Source organism: Rhinopithecus roxellana, chromosome 6 (genome assembly GCF_007565055.1).
Source record: "Rhinopithecus roxellana isolate Shanxi Qingling chromosome 6, ASM756505v1, whole genome shotgun sequence".
Classification (NCBI taxonomy): Eukaryota; Metazoa; Chordata; class Mammalia; order Primates; family Cercopithecidae; genus Rhinopithecus; species Rhinopithecus roxellana.
In genome coordinates, this window is record NC_044554.1 from 29,897,307 (window position 1) to 29,924,862 (window position 27,556).

The following is a 27,556-nucleotide window of genomic DNA, read 5'->3' on the forward strand; positions in this document are numbered from 1 at the left end:
CCCGCCCGCCTCGGGCCTCGTCTGGGCGCGGGAGCTGGGAGGGCGCCGCAAGGCTCCCGGAGGACTGCGCGGCCCGGTCCCGCGGCCCAGCCTGCGCCCCGCCCCCACGGCAGCGCGGCCATGGCGCCGGCGGGGCTCTCCCACCTGCATGGGCGGCATTCCCTCGGCCATTTCCCCGCGCAACGCCGGCTCCTGGTGGCAGACCTCCTCCGGGGGCAGAGCCTGGGCCCAGCTCCAGCTCCCGCTGTCCAGCCCCAGGCCCTGGATGCCCAGCTGCTGAGGCTGCGGCCGTGTTGACACAAACTGCATCCTGGGAGTGCTGTTCCCCGCTCGGGCCGGCCAGGGAGAAGAAGAACGTTTTCCAGGCGCCTTCCCCCTCTCCGGGGCCGGACAGCTCCATCTACAGCCCGTAGGAGCAAACAGTCCCCTTCGGCGGCGCTCCCCGCCCCTCCTCAGCCCGCGCGCCAGCCAATGGCCTCGGAGCTCCTGCCCGCCTGCGGGGACCGGCCGGGGCCACTCCCGGGCTGGGGCTGCCCCCGCCCCGCCCCCGCCCCCGCCCCCGCCCCAAAGCTGAGAGGCGGCGGCCTGGTCCAGGGGTCAGGCCCCCTCAGTCTGGGATGGCCGACTTTAAAGGCCCAAACTATGCGAGGACCTAGACTGTGGGCTTGATTACTGTTAATTCTGCAAATGTATTGGGCATCCTGGGAGAAAATAGTGCCTGACCCTTTTGAAAATTTTGCAAGAATAATTCTGTCTTCAGACACTTTCTTCTGGCCGTCTGCCTTCCCTCACTCCTTTGCAGACTTTACCTCCCACTCCCCTTCTTCCCAGTCCAGATTTACCTGGTCCCATCCCAGAGCTTTTGCACTGTTATGGATGATAGAGAAGTGATTCATGCTAAGGTGTCAAAAAAGGGCTCAGCTCTTTCTCCCAGGTAAGGTGCAGTGCATTTTAACACTGGCCTCTTCAAACACCTTGAAATTGGGTTGGGCGCGGTGCCTCACACCTGTAATCTCAGCACTCTGAGAGGCTGAAGCAGGAAGATGGCTTGAGCCCGGGAGTTCGAGACCAGACTGAGCAACATATTGACACCCCATCCCTACAAAAAATAAAAATCAGCCAAGCGCGGTGGCTCACATCTGTAATCCCAGCACATTGGGAGGCTGAGGCAGGCGGATCACCTGAGGTCAGGAGTTCGAGACCAGCATGGCCAACATGGTAAAAGATTAGCCGGGCGTGGTGTCATGGGCCTATAATCCTAGCTACTCGGAGGCTGAGGCAAGAGAATCGCTTCAACCTAGGAAGCAGATGTTGCAGTGAGCCAAGATCGCACCAGTGCACTCCAGCCTGGGCGACAGAGCAAGACTCCATCTCAAAAAATAAATAAATAAAATAAAAAATAAAAATTACCTGGGCATGATGGCTCATGCCTGTACTTCTAGTTACTCAGGAGGCTAAGGTTGGAGGATTGCTTGAGCCCAGGAGTTGGAGGTTGCAGTGAACTGTGATCGTGCCGTTGCACTCCAGCTTGGGCAGCATAGAAAACATCATGTGTCAAATAAAAAAAATAAATAAATCTTTAAATCGGGCAGGCATGGTGGCTCACACCTGTAATCCCAACACTTTGGAGGCCAAGGCTGAGGCCAGGAGTTTAAGACCAGCCTGGGTGACACAGCAAGACCCCCTTCTCTACAAATAAAACCCTTTAAGGGCAGGTCAGTGTCACTTTGAAACATCAGGCCAGGTCAGAGGAGGGGCCAGTATAAGCTGACGAAGATGGAGGAGGGGAAAATTCAGTCATTCCAAATGTATTTATTGAACACCTACTGTGTGCCAGGTACTGTTTAGGAAGAGGGTGAGCTTTGTGGTTGCATACACCCGAGTTTAAATCCCGAAATCACCACTCACTAGCTATGACTTTGAGGAACTTATTTAACTTCTCTGAGCCTCACTCTCTTCCTATATAAATGAAGAAAATATTGGCAACTCTATTTTAATGTTGTAAAATTAGATGAGAATCGTGCCTAGCACATAGTGAGCATTCTGCAAAGATAGTTACCCCCCAAAGGTGTTTTTGTAATTATTCTCAAAATAGTATTTACTTTGTTTTCCTAAAGGACCAGTCCCTGTCTTGATAAGGAAGAGATCTCTAAGGCTCATCACCCTGTGTGGAGGCAGACCTGCTAGTACCTTTAAGTTCCACTGCACTTCGTAAAATAAAGGACATTATTGGCCTACGTGAGACATGTGCTTAGAGGGCCATATCCAGAAGAACAGTTATCAAGTACTTTCTCTGCTAGGCACACTTCCAGGACACAGAAATGAGTACTTCACAGACTTAAGATTATCCTCAAGGAGCTTATAGGCTAGTAAAGTCCATGCTCCCAGAAATCAGTGATTTCCTTCCCTGCTTCCTGGCCCTGACTATAAACATCACATCCACTTTTATTAGAGGAACCAGGCAAGTCAAGACTGAAAAGCTCTAGGCAAATTCATTTCCACCAGCGAGACACATTTCAGAACACATCTTCTGCACTACAGATGATCAACTATCTTTCCTCTTTCCTAGAGGTGATAAAGGCAGGACTAGGTTAGTCCCAAACATTTATGCTATCTTTTCAGTATAAAGCCTTTAAAATGACTTGCCTTCCTAAGCACTTAACTAGTTATAACGATGTCCCTTGTTACACAATAAGACATCAATGTAGTGTGTCTACTTCACATTTCTCCTTCACGGAGGGTGGACTTTCATGCAGCCATCAACACAAATCTTTAGCTCAGAGCTAGAGGTCCCATTCATTGTTAAGATAATCACAGCACTTTCGGAGGCCAAGGCGGGCAAATCATGAGGTCGGGAGTTTGAGACCAGCCTGGCCAATATGGTGAAACCCCATCTCTACTAAAAATACAAAAGTTAGCCGGGCATGGTGGCGGGCGCCTATAGTCCCAGCTACTCGGGAGGCTGAGGCAGAAGAATCGCTTGAGCCCAGGAGGTGGAGGTTGCAGTGAGCTGAGATCCTGCCACTGCACTCCAGCCTGGAGACAGAGCAAGACTCCATCTCAAAAAATATATATATATAATTATATATTTTATATTATATATATATTATATATATATATGGGCAAAGCTACTCAACTCAAACAGAATTTAAATGCACAGGCTTCATTGTACTTGCATTATTTTATTTTATTTATTTTTGAGACGAAGTTTCACTCTGTCATCCAGGCTAGAGTGCAGTTGCTCAATCTCGGCTCACTGCAACCTCCATCTCCTGAGGTCAAACAATTCTCCTGCCTCAGCCTCCCGAGTAGCTGGGATTACAGGTGCTTGCCACTATGCCCAACTAATTTCTGTAGTTTTAGTAGAGGTGGAGTTTCACCATGTTGGCCAGGCTGGTCTCAAACTCTTGACCTCACGTGATCGACCCGCCTCAGCCTCCCAAAGTGTTGGGATTACAAGCATGAGTCACCGCACCTAGCCACTAACATTATTTTATAACCACCAAGCCTAGCAACCACAGGCCATAAAAGGCTGTAGTGGATACCAGCAGGAAGGTAGTGAAGGGAGTGATTAAGGAGAACTTCCCAGAACGAAAACAAGCAGGGAATGAGGAGGAAGCTGCTGTAGCTGCACAGGCTATGGGCCCAATTACAGGTCCTTCCATGATCAACCGGCGGATGAGACAGAGAGATCCCCAAGAGTGGGAGAGATCCTACACTGGGAGAGGTGTCCAGGCATAAAACTCGTTTCCAGAAATCACTGGGTGACTAGGAGACAGTTATCTAACGTACTGAGGAGCAGAATGAGCAACTGGATAAAGTGGATTATAAATGCCACATATGACGGTTAATACACGTTTCTTGTTAGGGAAGGACCCAGGCCTGGCCCCTCAGTCTCTCAGGTGGGAACTGATTGCTTTTCATCCCCACCCCTAGAAATTTTATTGTTACTGCTCTGGACAGGATATCTGAAGTGATAGATGCCAAATTAAAGAATACAGGAGAGGTCAATGGAGAGGAGATGCATCAACGCCAGAACATTTATGTCTACTATTTCCTAAAGATTTCTGGTGCTCTGCGTCTTTTCAACAACTGCAATAAAGCTTTATTTGAGGAAGAAAACTTCTAGACTAACTGTTAGCTAAGTGAAGAGGGTAACCAAATTTGAACTCCTATCTTGGCTTTTTGCCCCATACCTAATTTAATGAGCAGGCTATGAAGTCCCAATGTGGTCACCAGGATAGGGAAAGTAAGGCAGCTCAGTTTCTCAGGCTTCCTCCGCCACTGGCATGTCCCTGGTCGCAGTTTTCCACCTTCATTTTAGGACACTGTGCCTAGTTATGCCAACCTCCAAGGAAGAGCAACTCTTTTTTTTTTTTTGGAGACAGAGTCTCGCTGTGTCACCCAGGTTGCAGTGCGGCGGTAGTCACTGCAACCTCCACCTCGCGGGTTCGATTCTCCTGCCTCAGCCTCCCAAGTAGCTGGGACTACAGGCATGTGCCACCATACTCAGCTAATTTTTTTGTATTTTAGTAGAGACGGGGTTTCACCATGTTGCCCAGGCTGGTCTCGACTCCTGAACTCAGGCAATCTGCCCGCCTTGGCCTCCCAAAGTGCTAGGATGACAGGCATGAGCCACTGCATTGGGCCGAGCAACAAATTAGGTTACAATATCAGTGACAGCCTCAGTGTGATAAAAAATCAGAGACAGGGCTTTATGGATGGGATGGGCACTAGGAGTAAGGTGACAAAGCTCCCAGACCACTTAAAGGGGCAGAAAGTATTAATATGGGGGTGGGAGAGAAATACAGTCAAATATTTTGTATTATGAAGTTTTAGGGCAATCTGCTCTTGCAAAGACATTTTTTAACATTTCTGCCCTTTACAGACCCACCTTTTGGCAACATTTTATTTCAAACTTAAACACCCAAACACATACACATTCTCTTTCTCTTATTTCTGAAAATGTTTGCTTTACACATATGCAACGTTTGGAGAAAGTACTTTTTTCCTCTTGAATTCATTCTCAGTCTCCTTCAAATAAGCATTTCATTACCTTTACAAGTTTTGACTGTAGATGAGTAAAGTTGACTGGCTTCTTGTTAGTTCTTAGTGACTCCATGGTACCTCTCCACTGCTCAGGTAACTAACTGAGCATGCTAGTAACATACTAACACAACAGACACCTAGGGCTTAGAAACCCTTTATGCAGATGACAGGTTTTATGTTGGTAATTGCTATATGTTCTCGTGAATCTCCTCAGTGGACAACCTGTAAACCTTTTTTTTTTTTTTTTTTTTTTTTTGAGATGGAGTCAGGCTCTATTGCCCAGGCTGGAGCGCAGTGGCACGATCTTCTCACTGCAACGCTGCCTCCTTCAAGCGATTCTCCTGTCCCAGCTTCCCAAGTAGCTGGGATTACAGGTGTGCGCCGCCACCCCTGGCTAATTTTTGTATTTTTAGTAGAGACGGGGTTTCGCCATGTTGGCCAGGCTGGTCTGGAACTCCTGACCTCAAGTGATCCACCTCAGCCTCTCAAAGTGCTAGGATTACAGGCAGGAGGCACCATGCCCAGCAACCTTTCAAGTGCAGATTTGATTACTTAAAATGGCCGAAATTCATGTAAAATAAAGTCTCGTGCTCATACAGAAACATCCTAGTTCTTCCAAATTCAAAAATAAGGTATTAAAACCAAGTGTTGGCCGGGCGTGGACTCATGCCTATAATCGCAACATTTTGGGAGGCTGGGTGGGCGGATCTCCAGGTCAGGAGATCGAGACCATCCTGGCTAACACAGTGAAACCCCGTCTCTACTAAAAATACTAAAAAAAAAAAAAAAAAATTAGCCAGGCGCCTGTAGTCGCAGCTACGCCAGAGGCTGAGGCAGAAGAATGGCGCGAATCCAGGAGGCGGAGCTTGCAGTGAGCCAAGATCGCGCCACTGCACTCCAGCCTGGTCGGCAGAGCAAGACTCCGTCTCAAGACAAAAGAAAAACAAACAACAACAACAAAAGTGTTATTGTTAAATCCAAGTTGGTAAGGATGTCACTAAAGTCCTTTTTTGCTCTTCACTAAACTGCTCTTATGAGGTACTAGCCTCACCATTCTGGAAGTTAGTTAGGTCTACAGCATAGGCATGGGGTGCCAGTCTCATCTGTGCTCACCTGGTCCTGCCAACTGTTTTTAAATCAGAGGCTCTGGACACAGCTCTGCAGTCTGAAGTGAATGCTGCTTTTCCCACTGACTCTAGAGCTCCTAACTATTGAGGTCATAACTTTTTCAACCACCATTCCCAGAGTTTTACATCCTTCTGAGTCCTGCCTCTAGAATCAAATTATGACTTCCCATTGTGGATTCAAAAACCCTTTATTAATCTCCAATCCACAGCTCCCTGCTCCAATAAAGCAGGCTAAGTAGCCATTTCCAGTCCAATAATTCACTTTCTCTCTGATCTTCTATACCTTGTAGGCACATTAAAATCACTTGGGGGAACTCTAAAACACAAAACATCCAGGCCTCATCACACACCAATTAAATCATGCCATGGTGGGCCTTGGCATAAATATTTTTTTGAGCTCCCCAGGTTATTCTAAAGTTCAGCCAAAAACAAACTAGTGCAAAAGAATCTTCCTCCTACTCCTCATCTCCTTGTCTCAGCCCCACAAGATCCATCTGGGCAAATAAACAACCTAAATGACTACTTTCTTGGCTAACAACATAAATATGATTGGTGTAATTATTCTTGCTTTTATCCTGCTTTTTACTCACTGAGGGTGGCTTGTAGGTATTGTCTTATACAATTTTTTAAAATTATAAACTCAAGGCCAAGAACTGACCTGATGTACATAGATTGATGTACATCCTTAATTTTGAATCCTGCTTGTTTAGTCAACTCTCTCCAGTAACGTGCCTGCCTTCCTGATGTTCTAATTCTTCCTATACATACAAGTGGTTATCTTACAAAAGTTGCTGCTAGAGCCAAACACACTATACACGTAAAACTAATTTTTTGGCATTAAATTTCTTCATCTCTGTCCATGCATACTTACACTTCTCCTATTGCTCCCCAAATTGCAATCTTGGGCTAGCTTCTCATCATAGGCAAAGCAAATTGGAAACAAACAACTACTGCTTTTTTTTTTTTTTTTTTTTTTTTGCTACAAGGTCTCACTCTGTCACCCAGGCTGGAGTGAAGTGGCACAATCATGGCTCACTGCAGCCTCAACCTCCTGGGCTGAAAGGATTCTCCTACCTCAGCCTCCAAGTAGCTGAGACTACAGGAATGTGACACCACACCCAGCTTTTAAAAAATTTTTTGGTAGAGATAGGGGTCTCACTATGTTGCTCAGGCTAGTCTCAAACTCCTGGGCTCAAGTGATCCTCCTGCCTCGGCCTCCCAAAGTGGTGGGATAACATGAGTGAGCCATCACAACCGGCCTCTGTCCAGTCTTGAATGAAGAGAAGCATCAATATGACCCACGATATTGTTCAACTGGCTAACAAAGGAATTCTCCTACAACTACTATATCAACACTGGCTTCTTATGCCTGAAATATAGACTTCAAAGCACTTCAAAATCTTTCCTGCCAGGTGTGGTGGCTCATGCCTGTAATCCCACCACTTTGGGAGGCTGAGGAGGGCGGATCACGAGGGTCAGGAGTTCAAGACCAGCCTGATCAACATGGTGAAATCCCATCTCTACTAAAAATACAAAAATTAGCCGGGGGGTGGCGGGACTGTGCGCGCCTGTAATCCCAGCTACTCAGGAGTCAGAGGCAGGAGAATCGCTTGAACCCCGGAGGCAGAGGTTGCAGTGAGCTGAGACCACACCACTGCACTCCAGCCTGGGCGACAGAGCAAGATTCCATCTCAAAAAAAAAAAAAAAAAAGAAAAACACTTTCCTCATTTGATCTTCACAACACCTTTGTAAACTGGGTATTATCCTCACATTATGAATGAGAAAACCGAAAGCAAGGTTAAAACTCTGGTCTCCTGACTTGCTTTCCAGGATCTTTTTCATGACAGTAATCCTTATTCTTACAAAAACATTAAAAATGCTTTACGCGGGCCGGGCGCGGTAGCTCACTCCTGCAATCCCAGCACTTTGGGAGGCTGAGGCGGGCAGATCACCTGAGGTCAGGAATTCGAGACTAGCCTGGCCAACATGGTGAAACCCCGTCTCTACTAAAAATACAAAATTAGCCAGGTGTGGTGGCTCACGCCTGTAGTCCTAGCTACTCGGGAAGCTGAGGCAGGAGAATCTCTTGAACCTGGGAGGCGGAGGTAGGAGTGAGCCAAGATCACGCCACTGCACTCCAGTCTGGGTGACAGAGTGAGACTCCATCTCAAAAAAAAAAAAAAAAGCTTTATGCAATTGGGTGTGGTGGCTCTGATCCCAGTACTTTGGGAGGCCAAGGCAGGTGAATTATTTGAGGTCAGGGGATTGAAACCAGCCTGGTCAATACGGTGAAACCCCCATCTCTACTAAAAATGCAAAAATTAGCTGGGCATGGTGGCAGGCACCTATTATCCCAGCGACTTGGGAGGCTGAGGCAGGAGAACTGCTTGAACCTGGGAGCCAGAGGTTGCAATGAGGTGACACTGGGCCACTGCACTCTAGCATAGGCAACTCCATCTCAAAAAAAAAAAAAAAAAAAAAAAAAAAAAAAAGGTTTACACAAAGAGCTTTACATTACACAAAATTTATAGGGAAAAGTAATCACTGAATTACCCAGCACCCTAACAAAAGAATTACTTTGTTTTCCTGTTTTGAAAAAGTGAATTAAATGTATACTTTATATTTAAAACATTTTCTACTTTTACTAGAACGTTTTCAGTTTGTGTAGCTTTGGAGTTATTATAATATGGATAGAATGAGACTCTTTAGTCTGTAAAAACGCATACCTCTCCAAGATGTTTATACTGCTGTGCAGAACAATCACTCAAAAGGGCAGAATCTAGGAAGAAACCAGACAAGGAAAGAGGACCCAAAAGTAAAATCTTAAATTCTGTAATTTTAGAATTGAAGGGTCTTTTCCCCAACTCTGGCAATCCTAATCCAGAAGAAAGGACCTTATATTACCATGTCGTTCTATCTTCACATTAGAGATAGGAAAATGAGATCTTTGTAAATTAGGTAGTTTGCCTCATACAAGTAGAGAATGTTAAGCAAGGACCATCATCCACTTTTTAACTCCTACTTCTGGTGACCTTCCTACTATACAATTATTCATTGAGCAACCATGTGCCTAAAAGCATGTGGCATCATGAGGAATACAAAATAATACATGGTCTCTGTTCTTGGGTAGCTTAAGTTTTAGACCAGTTCTAAGATTTTACAGTAAATACTGGTTTTGCTAATAAACATAAAGCCGCATAGCTCAATGAGGTTTTATCAAATATTTTATGGGTTTTTTTTTTTTTTTTTTTTTTGAGATGGGAGTTTCGCTCGTCACCCAGGCTGTGAAGTGGCGCAACCTCGGCTCACTACAACTTCCGCCTCCAGGGTTCAAGCAATTCTCCTGCCTCAGACTCCTGAGTAGCTGGGATTACAGGCACCCGCCACCATGCCTGGCTAATTGTATTTTTAGCAGAGATGGGGTTTTGCCATGGTGGCCAGGCTGGTCTCCAACTCCTGACCTCAGGTGATCCGCCCACCTCGGCCTCCCAAAGTGCTGGGATTACAGGCATGAGCCACCGTGCCTGGCCTTTATCAAGTTTTATTTGAAATGTAACCTGGCAATTTTTGAGAGCACTGCAGGACACTGCTTTCAAGGCATCTCTGGGCTGTAATATCTGCCTTCTTTGATGGGAGGTTGGTCTTAAGGGTAAATTTTTTTTTTTTTTTTGAAGAGGCAATTTAACCAAGTTGAGCAAAATCATTGTGTATGTGTGTATACGTGTATGTGTGTATACATATATTATTGTGCCAGTTACTCATTTAAAAAGAAACTAAAACAAGGCCAGAAGGGAGGAATAACATCCTAGAAAGTGACAAATGACTCCTTCAAGATACGTAAACTGAACCTTCCATATTGTTTTCTGCAAGAAACAATATGCTCTGGCCCATGATAGTTCTGCAGAGCAGCCTCTGTTCTTGGCATCTTCACTTCAAATTCTGCCCGGCTTTATGACCCGCCCCCCATCTGGTTGTTCCTGTAAAATCTTTCCTGATAGCTGATACTGAACACCTCCTGTCAGGGTCCTGTGTTAAACACTACATACGTTCCCTCCTCAGCCTTAACACCTCTGAGACACAGGTATTGTTATCCCTATCTTACAGATAAGGAAACTAAGGCCCAGGATGGTTAAATAACACATCCGTTATCTTACTTATGATGTCAGGACTTGAATCGAGGACTCCAGAGTCCCCGCTCATAACCATTAAGCTGTACTAACATACATGATGTATTGTTAAGGCTCTGCACGCTCCCTGCCCCCACCAATTTGATCTATCGTGTCTGGTCATGACAAGCAGTTCTCACGTATTTAACTGAAGAGTTAAATTGCATGGTTTCTCTTAGGAGCACTTGATGGGCTAAGAGTTTCTCCTCCACACTTTCTGTTGGACACCTTATCCTTCCCACTGATCCATTTTACTTATCCACTTTTGAATCTTAAGCAAACACTCTTTGGAGCTGGCCTGCAGTTCTGATAGCAGACTGATGAAAGAAAAGAGTAACATCTTTTGCTTATAAGAGTCTGAAACATTTTAAAACAAAGAACAGGCCAGGCACAGTAATCCCAGCACTTTGGGAGGCCAAGGTGGGCGGATCATGAGGTCAGGAGTTCGAGACCAGCCCGACCAACATGGTGAAACTCCATCTCTACTAAAACTACAAAAATCAGCCAGGTGTGGTGGTGTGCGCCTGCAATCCCAGCTACTCAGGAGCTGGGGCAGGACAATCACTTGAACCCGGGAGGCAGAGGTTGCAGTGAACTGAGACCACACCACTGCACTCCAGCCTGGGCGGGAGGGTCCGACTCCATCTCAAAACCAAAAACCAAAAACAAACAACGGCTTCTGTGTATAAATTCTGTGAGAAATGACTGCTCCTTTGCTACAGATAAAGAACCGGAGCTACGTCAGGCAAGGAGGCTCACACCTATAATCCCAGTTCTTTGGGAGGCCTTGGCAGGAAGATCACTTGAACCCAGGAGTTCAAGACCAGCCTGAGCAACACGGCAACACAGTGAGACTTCTCTGAAAAGAATTTTTCAGCAAAAACAAAAAACCAAGACTAAAGAGAACAGGGTTAGAAATATCAGTAAGGCCCAAAGAAAGAAAGGAAAAAGAAACTTTAGTCCATCAGAGGTCCTTGTTCCTAAGAAAATTTTCTGGGAAAGATGCTTTCGCTCATGGCTACTGAGCTGCCCTCAGGCAGCCACTGAGGATGCTTTTTGTAGTTTAAGAAGCTAAGACATGGGAAGAAGGGCGGGTGTCCTGTCCCTCCTCAGAGAAAATCTGAGCAGAAATTTGGGATTCCCATTCCATTTAGAATGAGGTCCTTTCTCTCTCTCTCTCTTTTTAATCAATGAGGCTTTTGTGGACTGTTACTACCTAGTAAGTCACAGGGTCTGGTCCTGGTTGAGACAGGCATGAACATTTCTCAGATATGCTCAAGAGAAGCCCAGCAGAGCCCCACACCTTCCCCCCAGTAGGAACCTTGCACACTTTATTATTAATGAAAAGGGAAGTAGGAGTTTCCAATACTAAATGTTCAGCAGAAAAGGAGCAGGGCCATCTTCTTTCACTTTCTAGACAATCAACCAACTTCCATTTATTTTCACAACTGTGGCTAAACCAGAGGTTCATCCAATGGTGGCAATGAAAAACCTAGTAAGCAAAGAGTAAATCTGGTTATAGTCAACACCTGGATCCACTCTAAGGGAATGGTGCTTATGTGTAATAGTGACAACTTCTTGGTCCAAAAGGCTGACAGATGAAGAGCACATTTCTGGGGTTTCCCCTTTCCTATCTTGTCTGGTCATGACAAGCAGTTCTCACGTTATTTCTTTAACTGAAGAGTTAAATTTGCATGGTTTCTCTCAGGAGCACTTGATGGGCTAAGAGTTTCTCTTCCACTTTCTGTTGGACACCTTATCCTCCCCACTGATCCATTTTACTTATCCACTTTTGAATCTTAAGCACTCTTTGGAGCGGGCCTGCAGTTCTGATAGGGGACTGATGAAAGAAAAGAGTAACAGTTGAACTCTCTACTTTATTCCTGGGCTGAGGATTAGTATCATGCCTGCTTCCATCCGAGATGGCCTCGCACATCCTCTTTCATTCCGTTTTAGGGCTCTTGCTTCATTCGTATTTGAGTTCCTTTCACAAGGGACTGTGGGATCTATCTGCAGCATTTCAATCCACAGGTCTCTTTCATTAACAAGCTGTGCTCTTGGCAAATCTTTGAGTAAAAAAATATTTAAAGTGTTACCTAGTCCCACATCTCACCTACTGTAGGAGTCCCTCCTCCAGGATACCCTGGCAAATGCTTGAAATCCATTCAGAAAAGGAACTCAGCACCTAGACAATACTTTGGCTCTTCTCCCTTTTCACTGGGGAAATCAAGGTGCAAACTAGAGCTGAATCTCACATTCAAGTTCATAGTGGGTTGCCGATGAAGCCAGAACCCTGGCTTTGGGATCCCAGAACCCCTAAATCTTCCCATGGTATAGGTTCAGATTCCGGCTAGAAAGCTCTTAATCCCAATATGCTAGGGTATTGCCCATCATGTCTTGTTCTGTGTTATTGGGCTTTTCCACTGTAAGTTATGACAGCAGACACACATTTCTTGTGTCTCCCATGGTCCCTGGTATTGTGAATGTCATAGAGCAGATGTTTTGTAAATCCTACAGAGCAACACGTTCAGACACAGCCTTCCCAGAAGCCAAGCTAGCTGGGCTAACACCTTTTCCTAGTGTTGTTATGCATAACTAAAGAGACTGAAGGTTGGGCTAGGTGATAAGCAAAAAATGGGTCCTTTCCTTATCACTTCATCAAGAAAATATCCTGACTAAATATTTCCAGACCTTTTTCTAGGCACATCAGGAAGAAGCAGAGGAAACAACAGTATAGGAATGAACAAGTTTTCTGCCCAAGATGTAGGACTTCTGCATTCTGTCTTCTACCTCAGGCTTCCAAGTGGGAGTCAAACAACAAATCAAATAAATTTTAGTCAAGTTTCAGCAGGAATTTATCTGCTTTGATATTGCTGTCTTATTTAGCTTTGCCTGGACAGAAGCCAAAGACAGAGACAGAATTTTGGCAGGAAAAGCAATGTATCACAAGATTTTTTTTGAGTAACTCCTAGAGGCTCACTTTTTTTCAAGTCTCATTTTGCAGATGAAAATTTGAGATCCGTAAAGGAAACAGAACTTAGGCCCAGCTGCAAAGCCACTTAGCAGCAGACTCGGATGCTCCCAGGTGATTAAATCACCCCAAGAAAAGAACGAATGGTAGTCAAAGTCCTTAAAAGCAATACAAGCAAGAACAAACTGTTGTCTATGCATGGTGCTTAGTTCTCAGTGATCTAGGAAGTTCCTCAATCTGTCCAGTCAATGGGATACAGCCAGATAGGGTGAACATACACTCTCTCTGATGACTCAAGAAAGCTGCATTACAACACTGTTATCATTTCACTACTGAGGATGAAGAGTTCACTTTCGGGAAGCTCCATGCTTCTGGAAAGTGCTGTGATCTTTGTTGTTGATGATTGTCAAGAATATCAGACACCAGGAATGGAAAAGATAAGGAAGAATTTGATGTGAACGACTCTCAGAACATGGTGTAGGCACAAATTTTAGGCCGTTCTATCATTGTTAAGCCAGCCATTTCTCTGAGGTCTCTAGCTTTTAAAGCTGGGGCTGAGAAAACTGTTCCCAATTTTTTAACCAGGACCTTGCCAAAGGTTTCTAGCACTTTAAATGGCAATAAGAGCCTGTTTCAAATCAAGCCAGTATAGTTAAGGAATGTTCTCCTTAATAATTTTTTTTTTTTTTTTTTTTTTGAGACGGAGTCTTGCTCTGTCGCCCAGGCTGGAGTGCAGTGGCGCGATCTCAGCTCACTGCAAGCTCCGCCTCCCGGGCCCACGCCATTCTCCTGCCTCAGCCTCCCGAGTAGCTGGGACCACAGGCACCCGCCACCACGCCCGGCTAATTTTTTGTATTTTTAGTAGAGACGGGGTTTCACCGTGTTAGCCAGGATGGTCTTGATCTCCTGACCTTGCGATCCGCCCGCCTCAGCCTCCCAAAGTGCTGGGATTACAGGCGTGAGCCACCGTGCCCGGCCAATAATCTTTTAAAGTCAGATTTCATATTCAACCAATATTAAACAAAATGTACGTGAAGAATTAATCTAAGAAATCTAGGCAGGCAGTCTTGAGTTACCATGTTTCAGGGAAAGGCAGCCACAGAGGCTTGTGAACAGATCTTGGCTGGTTTTGAGAGAGGAGGCAGCAACATAAACAGTGGCTTAAGCACTTTCTCCAACAACCATCTTAGCTATCAAGGAGCTAATAAAAGGCTTTATAGTTAAACATTCTCATGCCTCATAATGGGCTTCCAGTTTTGGAGACTCTTCCCATGTACCTGTCTCTACCTAGAGACATAATCTACTATCAACCTGCTGTTCTCTGAGAACAAGAGAACCAGAGGTTAAATCCTGCTTTCCAACCTCTCCACAATATTCTTGTAACCTCTGCTTTTGTTGTATCTTTGAAAAGACGGAGGTGCTGGGCCCCCTTCCAGGTCTTTCTGGGTTTCAAAATGTGGTATTCTTGTAAGTGTGTGAAATTCCAAACCACAACCATGTCTCTAGTCAAGTGTATAGGACCCTAAATTCAGTGATGTACCAGGTAATAATTACTGTGGGTGTTGGATGGGGCTCACAGACTTTCTCTTGGATTTTGTACCCTGCTGTGAGCATATACAACCATGAAGCCACAGAGATTTGGATTTACAAAACTCCCCCTCCACTCCCTTCCCCATACCACTGGCTGGCCTCTAGACCTTCAGTGTTGACACTCAGGCCAGAAGTTTCAAGCCCAGTTATAAGGGGACCTGGTGGGTCGGGGGGCTGACCCGATGGATCACTATCACCCCCACAGCCTCCATTGTGGCCCGAACGCAGGTGGTCCTTGAGTGTCTGCTTGTAGCGGAAGCTCCTGCCACAGTAGGAGCAGGGGTAGGGCCGCTCCCCGGTGTGGATGCGCTGGTGTTTCATGAGGTGGTGCTTGCGGATGAAGCTCTTGCCACAATGAGGACAACTGAAGGGACGCTCGCCCGTGTGCAGCCGCCGGTGGTTCAGCAGGTGCTCCTTGCGCATGAAGCTCTTACTGCAGTCAGTGCAGGGGTAAGGACGCTCGCCTGTGTGGATCATCTGGTGACGGATAAGCGCCGAGTGGCCGTTGAAGTCAATGCCACACTGAGGGCAGGAGAAAGGGCGCTCTTGTGCATGACCCCGCTGGTGGAGCAGGAGGCTGATTTTCAAGCTGAAGCTCCTGCCGCACTGGGCACAGCGGAAGGGCCTTTCGCTTGCATGAGCTCTCCGGTGGCTGGTGAGTCGAGCCTGGTCAGCAAAGCGCTTGGGGCAATCAGGACAGGGGAAAGGACGCTCAGTGCTGTTATGGACCCGAAGATGGTAGGTAAGTCTTGATGGGTGAGTAAAAGTCCTGGCACAGTGTGGGCAGGTGGGAGGCGTCTCACTGGCATGGTCCTGGGAGGTGCTGCTGAGGTCCACCTGTGGAGTAAAGTGCTTAGGGCACTGGGCACAGGGTAAGGGGTGCTCAGTAGCGTGGCTACATTGGTGGGTCAGCAACATGTCTTGGCTGAGACTCTTGCCACAGTGGTGGCATGAGAACACCTGCTCGCCAACTGGAGGTGGGAGGGGATAGCTACCCAACTGAGTAAAAGTCACTTGTCCCTCAGAGGCTTCAGGCAGGTCAGTGGCTGGACGTCCAAAAGGTGTCATGGATGTAGACTGCTGGCTTTTGAAAGCCACATCTGAAAAAGCATCCTTTGCTGTTGCTGGTGAAGAGAAAGGGACTGGAACTTCAGGGCACAACGAGGATCTAGCAAGGCCTTCAGCTTTGATGACAAGCTCTTCATCTGAAAGAAAAGACTCCAGAGTTACACCTATCAATAACTGTCTCACTAGCAACTCTCATGCATTCCTACCCAGCTCTAACAGATCACTCTAAGCTCTCAACTAGCTCAGATCAGAAACTCAGCAGAAGGTTGCAATAATAACCAAGACAACAGTGGTCTCTCTGGGACAAATCATCAGAGAAATGAAATGAAATTTTAAATTTATTTGATTTTATGACAGAATCACGTTCTGTCGCCCGTGATGGAGTGCAGTGGCGTGACCTTGGCTCACTGCAGCCTCCACCTCCTGAGTCAAGCAATTCTCCTGCCTCAGTCTCCCAAGTAGCTGGGATTACAGGTATGCACTACTGTGCTCAGGTAATTTTTTTTTTGAGATGGAGTCTCGCTCTGTTACCCAGGCTGGAGTGCAGTGGTGCAACCTCGGCTCACTGCAAGCTCCGCCTCCCAGGTTCATGCCATTCTCCTGCCTCAGCCTACTGAGTAGCTGGGACTACAGGCACCCGCCACCACGCCCAGTTAATTTTTTGTATTTTTAGTGGAGACAGGGTTTCACCGTGTTAGCCAGGATGGTCTCGATCTCCTGACCTCATGATCCGCCCGCCTCGGCCTCCCAAAGTGCTGGGATTACAGGCAGGAGCCACCGTGTCCAGCCGTGCTCAGGTTATTTTTATATTTTTAGTAGAGATGGGGTTTTGCCATGTTGACCAGCGGTCTTGAACTCCTGGCGTCAAGTGGTTCACCTGCCTCAGCCTCCCAAAGTGCTGGGATTGCAGGCATGAGCCACCACACCCAGCCCTCATCAGAAAATTTAACATTGTACCTCTTCTATGCTATCTGTCTTGAAACAGAAAATCCTTGGCATCAGTCTTCCCAATGTCACTTTCACCATATTTTACCTCTACTCAAGAACTTTCTCTATTGCCTGTTGTGACAAAGCCTAAAATCACATAATCATCTATTCCTATTTCTACCAACCCATCACTGTGGTCAGCTGTCTCTTTACTTCCCCTGAGAACAGAATACACATTTCTGCTATGCATCTTTACTTAGTCTGTCCTCCCTTTTGCAGAATGCTACCCCTCTCTCCCCATCTTCCCAAATTATACCCAACCATATCATACCAATCTTTTAAGGTACAATTGTGGCTTTATGCCCTTCCTTAGGTCTTATCTAAATACCTAAACTAAAACTGATGCACGTTCTCCTCTTTTTTTAGAGACAGGATCCCCCTATGTTACCCAGGCTGGTCTTGAACTCCTGGGTTCGAGTGATCCACCTACCTCAACTTCCTCCCAAAATGCTGGGCTTACAGGCATGAGTCACCAAGCCCAACCTGATGCATGTTCCTGAAACTTCTCATTCGTTTATGTAAGTCATCCACCCCACTCATCCTTGATACTTAACAGGCTTGCCTAGTACTGATATGTATGTCCCTAGTATAAGCTTCTTCAAGAGCTAAAACTGTCTTATTTTTCATTTGTGTTTCCCAGTCTAAAAGAACACAGAGCACAGAAAATACTAAAAAAAAAACAGACTGCATTAAGCTGTATAAATGACTGGGACCCTTCTGATCTTGAGATTCTCTTCTACAATACAAATGGCAAAAGTATCTTGGAAGGAAGATACTTCTATTTCTTCTCCCATCATTGATTTTCTTTTCACTGAGGGAGGGTTCTTACTTAACATTCCTATTTACACTTCTCCACCGCTATTTCTGTCTCCAGAGCTTGTCTCCCCACTCCACTCCCACTTTTTCTACCCTTTCTACATGATTTTCACATGTTCTTCTGTCTTTCCCCATCCCTGTAATTTTGGTTTGTCTGTATGCACTTATTTTTCTTCTTCTGACAATTCTCATTTGTCTTTGCATGTAGGAGTATATTTTCTCACTCACTTAAAATTTATTTTAGTGACTGGTTTCATTCATAATGTTGAGCATGGCTTTGTTTCTTTTCCTCATTCTTTTCCCACACATTTGCCTCTACAAATTTCACCTGCTGTTTCTTCAGTCAGTCCTGGCATGAGCTAGATATGGACATGAACACCTCTTTAATTTCTTACTCACCAGCATAAGTGCTTTTGTACACGTCACCTTCCTTGGACTCCGGTGGGGCCCCAACCTGAGGCTCTTCTTCTTGTTTAATCCAAGACAGAATATCTGATGTTGAAATACCAGGCTCTAATTTATGGGAGGGAAAAAAAAATGGCCTTCATGAACTTGAATAAGAAGGTGAGATAATCATGTCGGTTTGTTGAATACTATATTTCACTCAAATATTTTTCTTTTTCTTTTTTTTTGAGACAGAGTCTGGCTCTGTTGCCCAGGCTGGAGTGCAGGGTGCAATCTCCTCTCACTGCAAGCTCTGCCTCTTGGGTTCACGCCATTCTCCTGCCTCTGCTTCCCGAGTAGCTGGGACTACAGGTGCCCGCCACCACGCCCGGCTAAGTTTTTTTCTTCTGTTTTTTTAGTACAGACAGGGTTTCACTGTGTTAGCCAGGATGGTCTCGATCTCCTGACCTCATGATCCACCCACTTTGGCCTCCCAAAGTGCTGGAATTACAGGCTTGAGCCACCGCGCCCGGCTCCAAATATTTATTTCCAAATAACTATAACAATAACACATAACCAGCCTTTTAAAAAATGCATACAGGCTGGGTGTGGTAGCTCACGCATATAATCCCAGAACTTTGGGAGGCCGAAGCAAGTGGATCATCTGAGGTCAAGAGTTCAAGACCAGCTGGCCAACATGGTAAAACTCTGTCTCTACTAAAAATACAAAAAATTAGTCAGACGTGGTGGCAGGCGCCTGTAATCCCAGCTACTCAGGAAGCTGAGACAGAAAAATCGCTTGAACCTAGGAGGCAGCGGTTGCAGTGAGCCAAGATGGCACAGAGCCCAGATTGCTCCAGCCTGGGCAACAAGAGCAAAAAAACTCTACCTCAAAACAAACAAACAAACAAAAAACCAAATCAATTTCCAGAATTACAAAGTTAGGTCAGTACAGACACAGAATCCAACTCCTCAGAAACACTCTTTTCAGATTCCCAATTCTGGGCTCTTTCTAAGAGATACATTACCTTTGTCTATTAAATGATACAAGTCATTGTTTCCTAAATGCTGGGAGGGGGAAGAATATAGTATTGGCAAGTCCTTCAGGTCTTGGGGGTTCTTTCTGAAAGAAAAAGTGCATAGCCTATAGAGGCTTTGCACACAACATGCCTCATCTGATCAGTACCAAAACAGCTGTGCTAGCTATTACAACCTAGGCCTATATTGCCTTTTTTTTTTTTTGGACTAAATGGACAAGCTGGCAAGCTGACAAGAGAGCTTGTCAAGCTCCAGAGAGTACCCTGAAGCTCTCTATGGTTATTTCTCAAACACAGCCTTGTGAGCAGAATATGGTTTAATTCACAGCAAATTAACAGAACCCACTACTTTACCCCAATGTCTTTTAAATCAGTTAGATGCCACTGAAATCTAAAGGTGTTCTCAAAGCAGAAATAAGAGGCTGGGATAAGACTACAGCCCAAAAGACCATCAGGTTATGGGGAGAGATTTGGAAAATAGATTTTAGCACATGCAACAGTTGCCTTCCAACCTAAAAGCAAAGCTGAAGTGTATTAAACATAGTCTAATCTTATCTTTGTTCTCTTCCAGATGTTATACACATACATACCTATAAGGAAAAAGGCAGAGGGGGAAAGACTGGATATAAGGAAGAAGACCTCTTAACCGATATCCAGAGGATTAACTTTCCATTCAAAACATCTAACTTTTGTTTGTTTGTTTGTTTCTGAGACAGGGTCTCACTCTGTCACCCAGGCTGGACTACAGCGGCGTAATCTCGGCTTACTGCAACCTCTGTCTCCCAGGGTCAAGAGATTATCCCACCTCAGTCTCCCTAGTAGCTGGGACCACAGCTAACTTTTTGTATTTTTGGTAAAAATGGGGTCTCACTCTGTTGCCCAGGCTGTTCTTGAACTCCTGAGCTCAGGTGACCCACCTGCCTCAACCTCCCAAAGTGCTGAGATTATAGGCATGACCCACCATGCCTAGCCAAAAAACCTGACTTTTAAAAAACCTGCTTGTTTTTAAAAATTTTGTGAATGGGCTAAGTGCAGTAGCTCATGCCTGTAATCTCAGCACTTTGGGAGGCTGAGGCGGGCGGGTCATGAGGTCAGGAGTTCGAGACCACCCTGACCCAACATGGTAAAACCCCAGTCTCTATTAAAAATACAAAAATCAGCTGGCTGCGGTGGTGGGCGCCTATAATCCCAGCTACTTAGGAGGCTGAGGCAGGAGAATCGCTTGAACCCGGGAGGTGGAGGTTGCAGTGAGCTAAGATGGCACCACTGCACTCTAGCCTGGGCGACAGAGTGAGATTCTATCTTAAAAAAAAAAAAATTCTGAATGATGAGTTAGTGCTCTAAAAACCACCAAATGTTTGGGAGGCCAAGATGGGCGGATCATGAGGTCAGGAGATCGAGACCATCCTGGCTAACACGGTGAAACCCCGTCTCTACTAAAAAATACAAAAAACTAGCTGGGCAAGGTGGCAGGCGCCTGTAGTCCCAGCTACTCCGGGGGCTGAGGCAGGAGAATGGCGTAAACCCGGGAGGCGGAGCTTGCAGTGAGCTGAGATCCGGCCACTGCACTCCAGCCTGGGCGACAGAGCGACACTCCCTCTCAAAAACAAATAAATAAATAAATAAATAAGGCCAGGCGCGGTGGCTCACGCCTGTAATCCCAGCACTTTGGGAGGCCGAGGCAGGCGGATCACAAGGTCAGGAGATCGAGACCACGGTGAAACCCCGTCACTACCGAAAAAATGCAAAAAATTAGCTGGGCGTGGTGGCAGGCGCCTGTATTCCCAGCTACTCAGGAGGCTGAGGCAGGAGAATGGTGTGAACCCGGGAGGCGGAGCTTGCAGTGAGCCGAGATTGCGCCACTGCACTCCAGCCTGGGCGACAGTGAGACCTCATCACTTAAAAAAAAAAAAAAAAAATATATATATATATATATACACACACACACACACACACACACACACACAAATTATCTGTGTGTGGTAGTGCATGCCGGTAATCTGAGCTACTTGGGAGACTGAGGCAGGAGAATCATTTGAACCCAGGAGGCGGAGGTTGCAGTGAGCCGAGATTGTGCCACTGTACTCCAGACTGGGTGACAAGAGCAAAACTCCATCTCAAAAAAAATAAAAATAAAAAATATGTAAAATATCTACAGGGTTCTGAAATCAAAACTGTGAAACAAGGTATATTCAGAGAAGTCTAGCTTCCATCTTATTCCCTCTCTCCTTGTACAGGGAAGCCATTCTTACTAATTATTGTTTTAATCTTCCATTGTTCCTTTGTTTTTTGTTTGTTTGTTTGTTTGTTTGTTTTGAGACGGAGTCTGGCTCTGTCGCCCAGGCTGCAGTGCGGTGGCCGGATCTCAGCTCACTGCAAGCTCCGCCTCCCAGGTTCACGCCATTCTCCTGCCTCCGCCTCCCAAGTAGCTGGGACTACAGGCGCCCGCCTCGTTTTTTGTATTCTTTAGTAGAGACGGGGTTTCACCATATTAACCAGGATGGTCTCGATCTCCTGACCTTGTGATCCGCCCGTCTTGGCCTCCCAAAGTGCTGGGATTACAGGCTTGAGCCACCACGCCCGGCCTGTTTCTTTGTAAATATATAAGCAAATACTGCAGTTCCCCACTTATCATAAGGAATACGTTCCAAGACCCCCCAGTGGATACTTAAAACCTCAGATAGTACTCAACCCAATATATACTTAAAAAGTATATCTTGCTTTATTGCACCTCACAGATACTGCTTTCTGTTTTGTTTTTACAAAGTAAAGGTCTGGGCCGGGCGCGGTGGCTCAAGCCTGTAATCCCAGCACTTTGGGAGGCCGAGACGGGCGGATCACGAGGTCAGGAGATCGAGACCATCCTGGCTCAGGAGGTGAAACCCCGTCTCTACTAAAAAAAAATACAAAAAACTATCCGGCCGTGGTGACGGGAGCCTGTAGTCCCAGCTACTCAGGAGGCTGAGGCAGGAGAACGGTGTAAACCCAGGAGGCGGAGCTTGCAGTGAGCTGAGATCCGGCCACAGCACTCCAGCCTGGGTGACAGAGTAAAAAAAAAAAAAAAAAAAGAGTTTGTAGCACCCTTCTTGAAGCAAGTCCATTGGCAGCAACATCATGTGTTCCTTTTGTGCCTCTGTGTCACATTTTGGTACTTCTTTTTTTTTTTTTTTGAGACAGAGTCTCACTCAGCTGCCCAGGTTGGAGTGCAGTGGCATGATCTCGGCTCACTGCAACCACCATCTTCTGGGTTCAAGCAATTCTTACGTATCAGCCTCCCAAGTAGCTGGGATTACAGGCACCCGCCATCATGCCTGGATAATTTTTGTATTTTAGTAGAGACAGGGTTTCACCATGTTGGCCAGGCTGGTCTTGAACGCCTGACCTCAGGTGATTCGCCTGCCTCAGCCTCCCAAAGTGCTGGGATTATAGGTGGGAGCCCCTGCGCCTGGTCACATTTTGGTAATTCTTATAATATTCCTAACTTTTTCATTATTATTATGTATGTTAATAGTGATCTGTGATCAGTGATCTTTTTTTCTTTCTATCTTTTGGAGACAAAGTCTGGTTCTATTGCCCAGGCTGGAGTGCAATGGTGCGATCTTGGCTCACAGCAATCTTGGCCTTTCTGGTTCAAGCGATTCTCCTGCCTCAGCATATCGAGCAGCTGGGACTACAGGCACATGCCACCACATCTGGTTAATTTTTTGTATTTTAGTAGAGACAGGGTTTCACCATTTTGCCCAGGCTGGTCTCCAACTCCTGAGTTCAAGCAGTCCTCCCACCTTGACCTCTCAAAGTGCGAGGATTATAGGCATGAGCCATGGCACCTGGCTTGTGATCAGTGATCTTTGATATAATTATCGTAATTGTTTGGGGGCACTACAAACCACACCCATATAAGATGATGAACTTAATAAATGTTTTATGTGTTTTTGTGACTGGTCCAATGACTGGGCCGTTCCCTGCCTCTCTCCCTCCCTCTCTTAGGGCCTCCCTACTCCCTGAGACACAACCATATTGAAATTAGGCCAATTAGTAACCCTTACAATGGCCTCTAAGTGAAAGGAGGAGTTTATACATCTCTTACTTTAAATCAAAAGCTAGAATGCTTAAGGTTAGTAAAGAAGGCATGTCAAAAGCCAAGGGGAAGTAGGCTAAAAAGTAGGTCTCTTGAACCAAACAGTTAGCCAAGCTGTAAATGCAAAGGAAAAGTTCTTAAAGAAATTAAAAGTGCCACTCCAGTAAATACATGACTAAGAAAGCAAAATAATCTTATTGTTGATATGATGAAAATTTGAGTACTCTAGATAGAAGATCAAATCAGCCACAACATTCCCTTAAGCCAATGTCTAATCCAGAGTAAGGCCTTAAAATCTCTTCAATTCTAGGAAGGCTGGTAGAGGTGAGGAAGCCATAGAAGTCTGAAGCTAGCAGAAGTGGGATTGATGAGGTTTATGGAAATGCAAAATGAAGCAGCAAGTGGTAACGGAGAAGCTGCAACAAGTCATCAGAAGATCTAGCTACAATTACTTGAGGAAGGTGGCTACACTAAACAACAAATTTTCGTGTATAAGAAACAGCGTTCTATTGGAAGAATATGTCATCTAGGACTTTCATAGCTAGAGAGAAGTCAATGTCTGGCTTCAAAGCTTCAAAGGACAAGCTGACTCTCTTGCTAGAGGCTGATGCAGCTGGTGACTTGAACCCAGTGTTCATTTTAGTATTCTGAACACCCTAGGGCTCTTAAGAATTATTCTAAATCAGGCCGGACGTGGTGGGGTCATGCCTATAATCCTAGCACTTTGGGAAGCCAAGGCAGGCGGATCACCTGAGGTCGGGAGTTTGAGACCAGCCTGACCAACAGGGAGAAACCCTGTTTCTACTAAAAATACAAAATTAGCTGGGCATGGTGGTGCATGCCTGTATTCCCAGCTACCCAGGAGGCTGAGGCAAGAGAATCGCTTGAACCCAGGAGGCAGAGGTTGTGGTGAGCCAAGATCGCGCCATTTCACTCCTGCCTGGGCGACAAGAGCCAAACTCTGTCTCAAAAAAAAAACAAAACAAAAAACAAACAAACAAACAAACAAAAAAAAACTTATGCTAAATCTACACTGCCTGTGCACTAGAAATGGAACAACAAAGCCTGGATGACAGCACATCTGTTACAGCATGGTTTATGGAATATTTTAAGCCCACTGATGAGAACTACTGCTCAGAAGAAAAGATTCCTTTCAAAATATTAATACTCATTGACAATGCACCTGGTCACCCACAAGCTCGGATGGGGATGAACAAGGAGATGAATCTTGTTTTCATCCCTGTAAAACAACATCCATTCTACAGCCCACAGATCAAGGACTAATTTTTACTTTGAAGTCTTATGGCATAAGAAATACATTTCAGCATCGATGCACTCCAGCCTGGGTGACACAGCTAGACTCTGTCTCGAAAAATAAATAAATAAACAAACAAAACCAAACCAACAAACATACTGCAGCCAGGCGTGGTGGTTCACACTTGTAATCCCAGAACTTTGGGAGGCCAAGGCAGGTGGATCACCTGATGTCAGGAGTTTGAGACCAGCCTGGCCACCATGGTGAAACTCCATCTCTACTAAAAATACAAAAATTAGCCTGTAATCCCAGCTACTCGAGAGGCTGAGGCAGGAGAATCGCTTGAACCCAGGAGGCGGAGGTTGCAGTGAGCCGAGATCGCACCACTGTACTCCAGCCTGGGCAACAGAGTGAGACTGTCTCAAAAAAAAGAAATATATTTCATAAGACTATATAAAGTTATTGCTGTCATACATAGCATGATTCCTCTGATGGATTTGGGTAAACTAAAAACCTTCTAGAAAGGATTCACCATTCTAAGTGCCATTAAGACCATTCATAATTCATGGGAAGAGGTCAAAACGGCAACATCAACAGGAGTTTGGAATTTGATTCCAACCCAGAAGAATGACTGAGAAGTTCAAGACTTCAGTGGAGGACGTCATTGCAATGGGGTGGAAATAGCAGGAGAACCAGAATTAGGAGTAGAGCCTGAAAATGTGACTTAGCTGCTGCAATCTCATGATAATACTTGAATAGATCAGGAGTGTTTCTTATAGCTAAGCAAAGAAAGCAATTTCTTGAGATGGAATCTACTCCTAGGTAAAGATGTAAACACTTTTGAAATGACAACAAAGGATTTAGAATATTGCATAAGCTTAGTTGATACAGCAGCAGCAGGGTTTGAGGGATTAACTCCAATTCTGAGAGAAGTTCTACTGTGGGGATAAGGCTATCCAACAGCATTGCAGCTACAGAGAAATCTTTTGTTAAAGGAAGAGTCAATCAATGTGGCAAACTTCATTGTTGCCTTATTTTAAGAAAACTGTCGGCCGAACGCAGTGGCTCACACCTATAATCCCAGCATTTTGGGAGGCCAAGGCGGGTGGATCACCTGAGGTTAGGAGTTCGAGACCAGTCTGCCCAACATGGCGAAATCCCGTCTCTACTAAAAATACAAAAAAATTAGCCAGGCATGGTGGCAGGTGTCTGTAATCCCAGCTACTCGGGAGGCCGAGGCAAGAGAATTGTTTGAACCCGGGAGTCGGAGGTTGCAGTGAGCCAAGATCGTGTCACTGCACCCTAGTCTGGGCAACAGAGTAGGACTCTGTCTCAAAAAAAAAAAAAAAAGAAAGAAATTGCCACAGCCACCCCAACCTTTAGGAACCACCACCCTGATTAGTCAGCAGCCATTAATACTGAGGCAAGACCCTCCAGTAACAAAAAGATTTTACCTCTGAAGGCTCAGATGATTGTTAGGATTCTTAGCAATATTTTTAAATTAAAGTATGTACATTGTTTTTTTAGACATAATGTTATTGCCAACTTAATAGACTGTATAGCATAGTGTAAACTTTCACATCACTGGGAAAACAAAAGTTATTGTGACTTGTACTGCAATATTCATTTTATTGCAGTAGTCTGGAACTGAACCCACAATATCCTGGATATGCCTATACTTGCCTTTAATGCTGTTTCCATATTAACTAAGTATTTATCACACACTGTGGCCGTAACTTTTGCAGTTTGAGGTGCAACGGTAAAACTAGTACAAATTTCTTTTACTTTCTTCACATTTTCTTTTTTTTTTTTTTGAGATGGAGTCTTGCTCTGTCGCCCGGGCTGGAGTGCAGTGGCCGGATCTCAGCTCACTGCAAGGTCCGCCTCCCGGGTTTACGCCATTCTCCTGCCTCCGCCTCTCGAGTAGCTGGGACTACAGGCGCCCGCCACCTCGCCCGGCTAGTTTTTTGTATTTTTTAAGTAGAGACGGGGTTCACCATGTTAGCCAGGATGGTCTTGATCTCCTCGTGATCCGCCCGTCTCGGCCTCCCAAAGTGCTGGGATTACAGGCTTGAGCCACCGCGCCCGGCTACTTTCTTCACATTTTCATAGAAGATTTGTTATTACCAGAGATCTTGGCAACCTCAGCATGTAATTTCCTTCCTTCCTTCTTAAGTCAAGAAATTTCACCTTTTCACATGAAGGAAGCACTTGATGGCTTCTCTGATACATCTGAATTGCCACTGTCACTACTTTTGCAGTTTGGGGCCATTATTTGTTTTTAAAAAGCAGGGGAGCGGGGGGGGGGGGGGGTTACTTAACATAAGCACTGCAATACCGCCATAGTTGACATGACTTCTAAGTGACTGATGGCCAGGTAGTGTATACAGTGTGGATACACTAGACAAAGGGATGATTCACGCCCCAGATGGGACACAGCAGGATAGCGCAAGATTTCATCATACTATTCAGAATGGCAAACAATTTAAAACTTATAAATTATTTCTGGAATTTTCCATTTAATATTTTCAGATCACAGTTGATGGCAGGTAACAAACTGTGGAAAATTCTTGAGATGGAATCTATACCATCTCGAGATGGAAAATGATACCATCAGTAAAGGGGGACTACTGTATGTAGTCTCTATGCTGATACAAAACTTCCCCTAAATGATGAGTTGGCTATACCTAACTGCAGTCACGTACCACGTAACATTTGTATAATAGTCAAAGGTTTATATTTGTGCTGAACATAAGGACAGTTTTGAGCAAGACACATGGAGTCATGCATCGCATAATGGTATTTTGGTCAAAAACAGGCCACTGTCAAGCATGGGGGCTCATATCTGTAATCCCAGCACTTTGGAAGGCCAAGACAGGCAGATCACTTGAGTCCAGGTGTTTGAGACCACACCGGGCAACATGGCGATACCCCATCTCTATATAAAATTTAAAAATTAGCCAGGTGTGGTGGTTCGAGCCTACAGGCTATTTGGGAGGCTGAGGCAGGAGAATCACTTGAACCTGG

At 45.4% G+C, this 27,556-nt stretch overlaps 2 protein-coding genes across 2 annotated transcripts in view; both read right to left on the reverse strand.

The window, feature by feature from the left end:
• The window catches only part of ZNF282 (zinc finger protein 282), a 31,230-nt gene extending 30,778 nt beyond the window's left edge, over positions 1 to 452 (reverse strand). The window contains exon 1 of the mRNA XM_030933082.1: positions 145 to 452. Coding sequence (XP_030788942.1) covers positions 145 to 309 — 165 coding nt within the window. The 5' untranslated portion in view covers positions 310 to 452. The remainder of the gene's footprint in view (positions 1 to 144) is intronic.
• A 13,842-nt stretch (positions 453 to 14,294) lies between these two features.
• The window catches only part of ZNF398 (zinc finger protein 398), a 38,873-nt gene continuing 25,611 nt past the window's right edge, over positions 14,295 to 27,556 (reverse strand). The window contains exons 5-6 of the mRNA XM_010369173.2: positions 18,175 to 18,288; positions 14,295 to 16,109 (exon numbers count right to left, since the gene is read on the reverse strand). Coding sequence (XP_010367475.1) covers positions 14,959 to 16,109; positions 18,175 to 18,288 — 1,265 coding nt within the window. The 3' untranslated portion in view covers positions 14,295 to 14,958. The remainder of the gene's footprint in view (positions 16,110 to 18,174; positions 18,289 to 27,556) is intronic.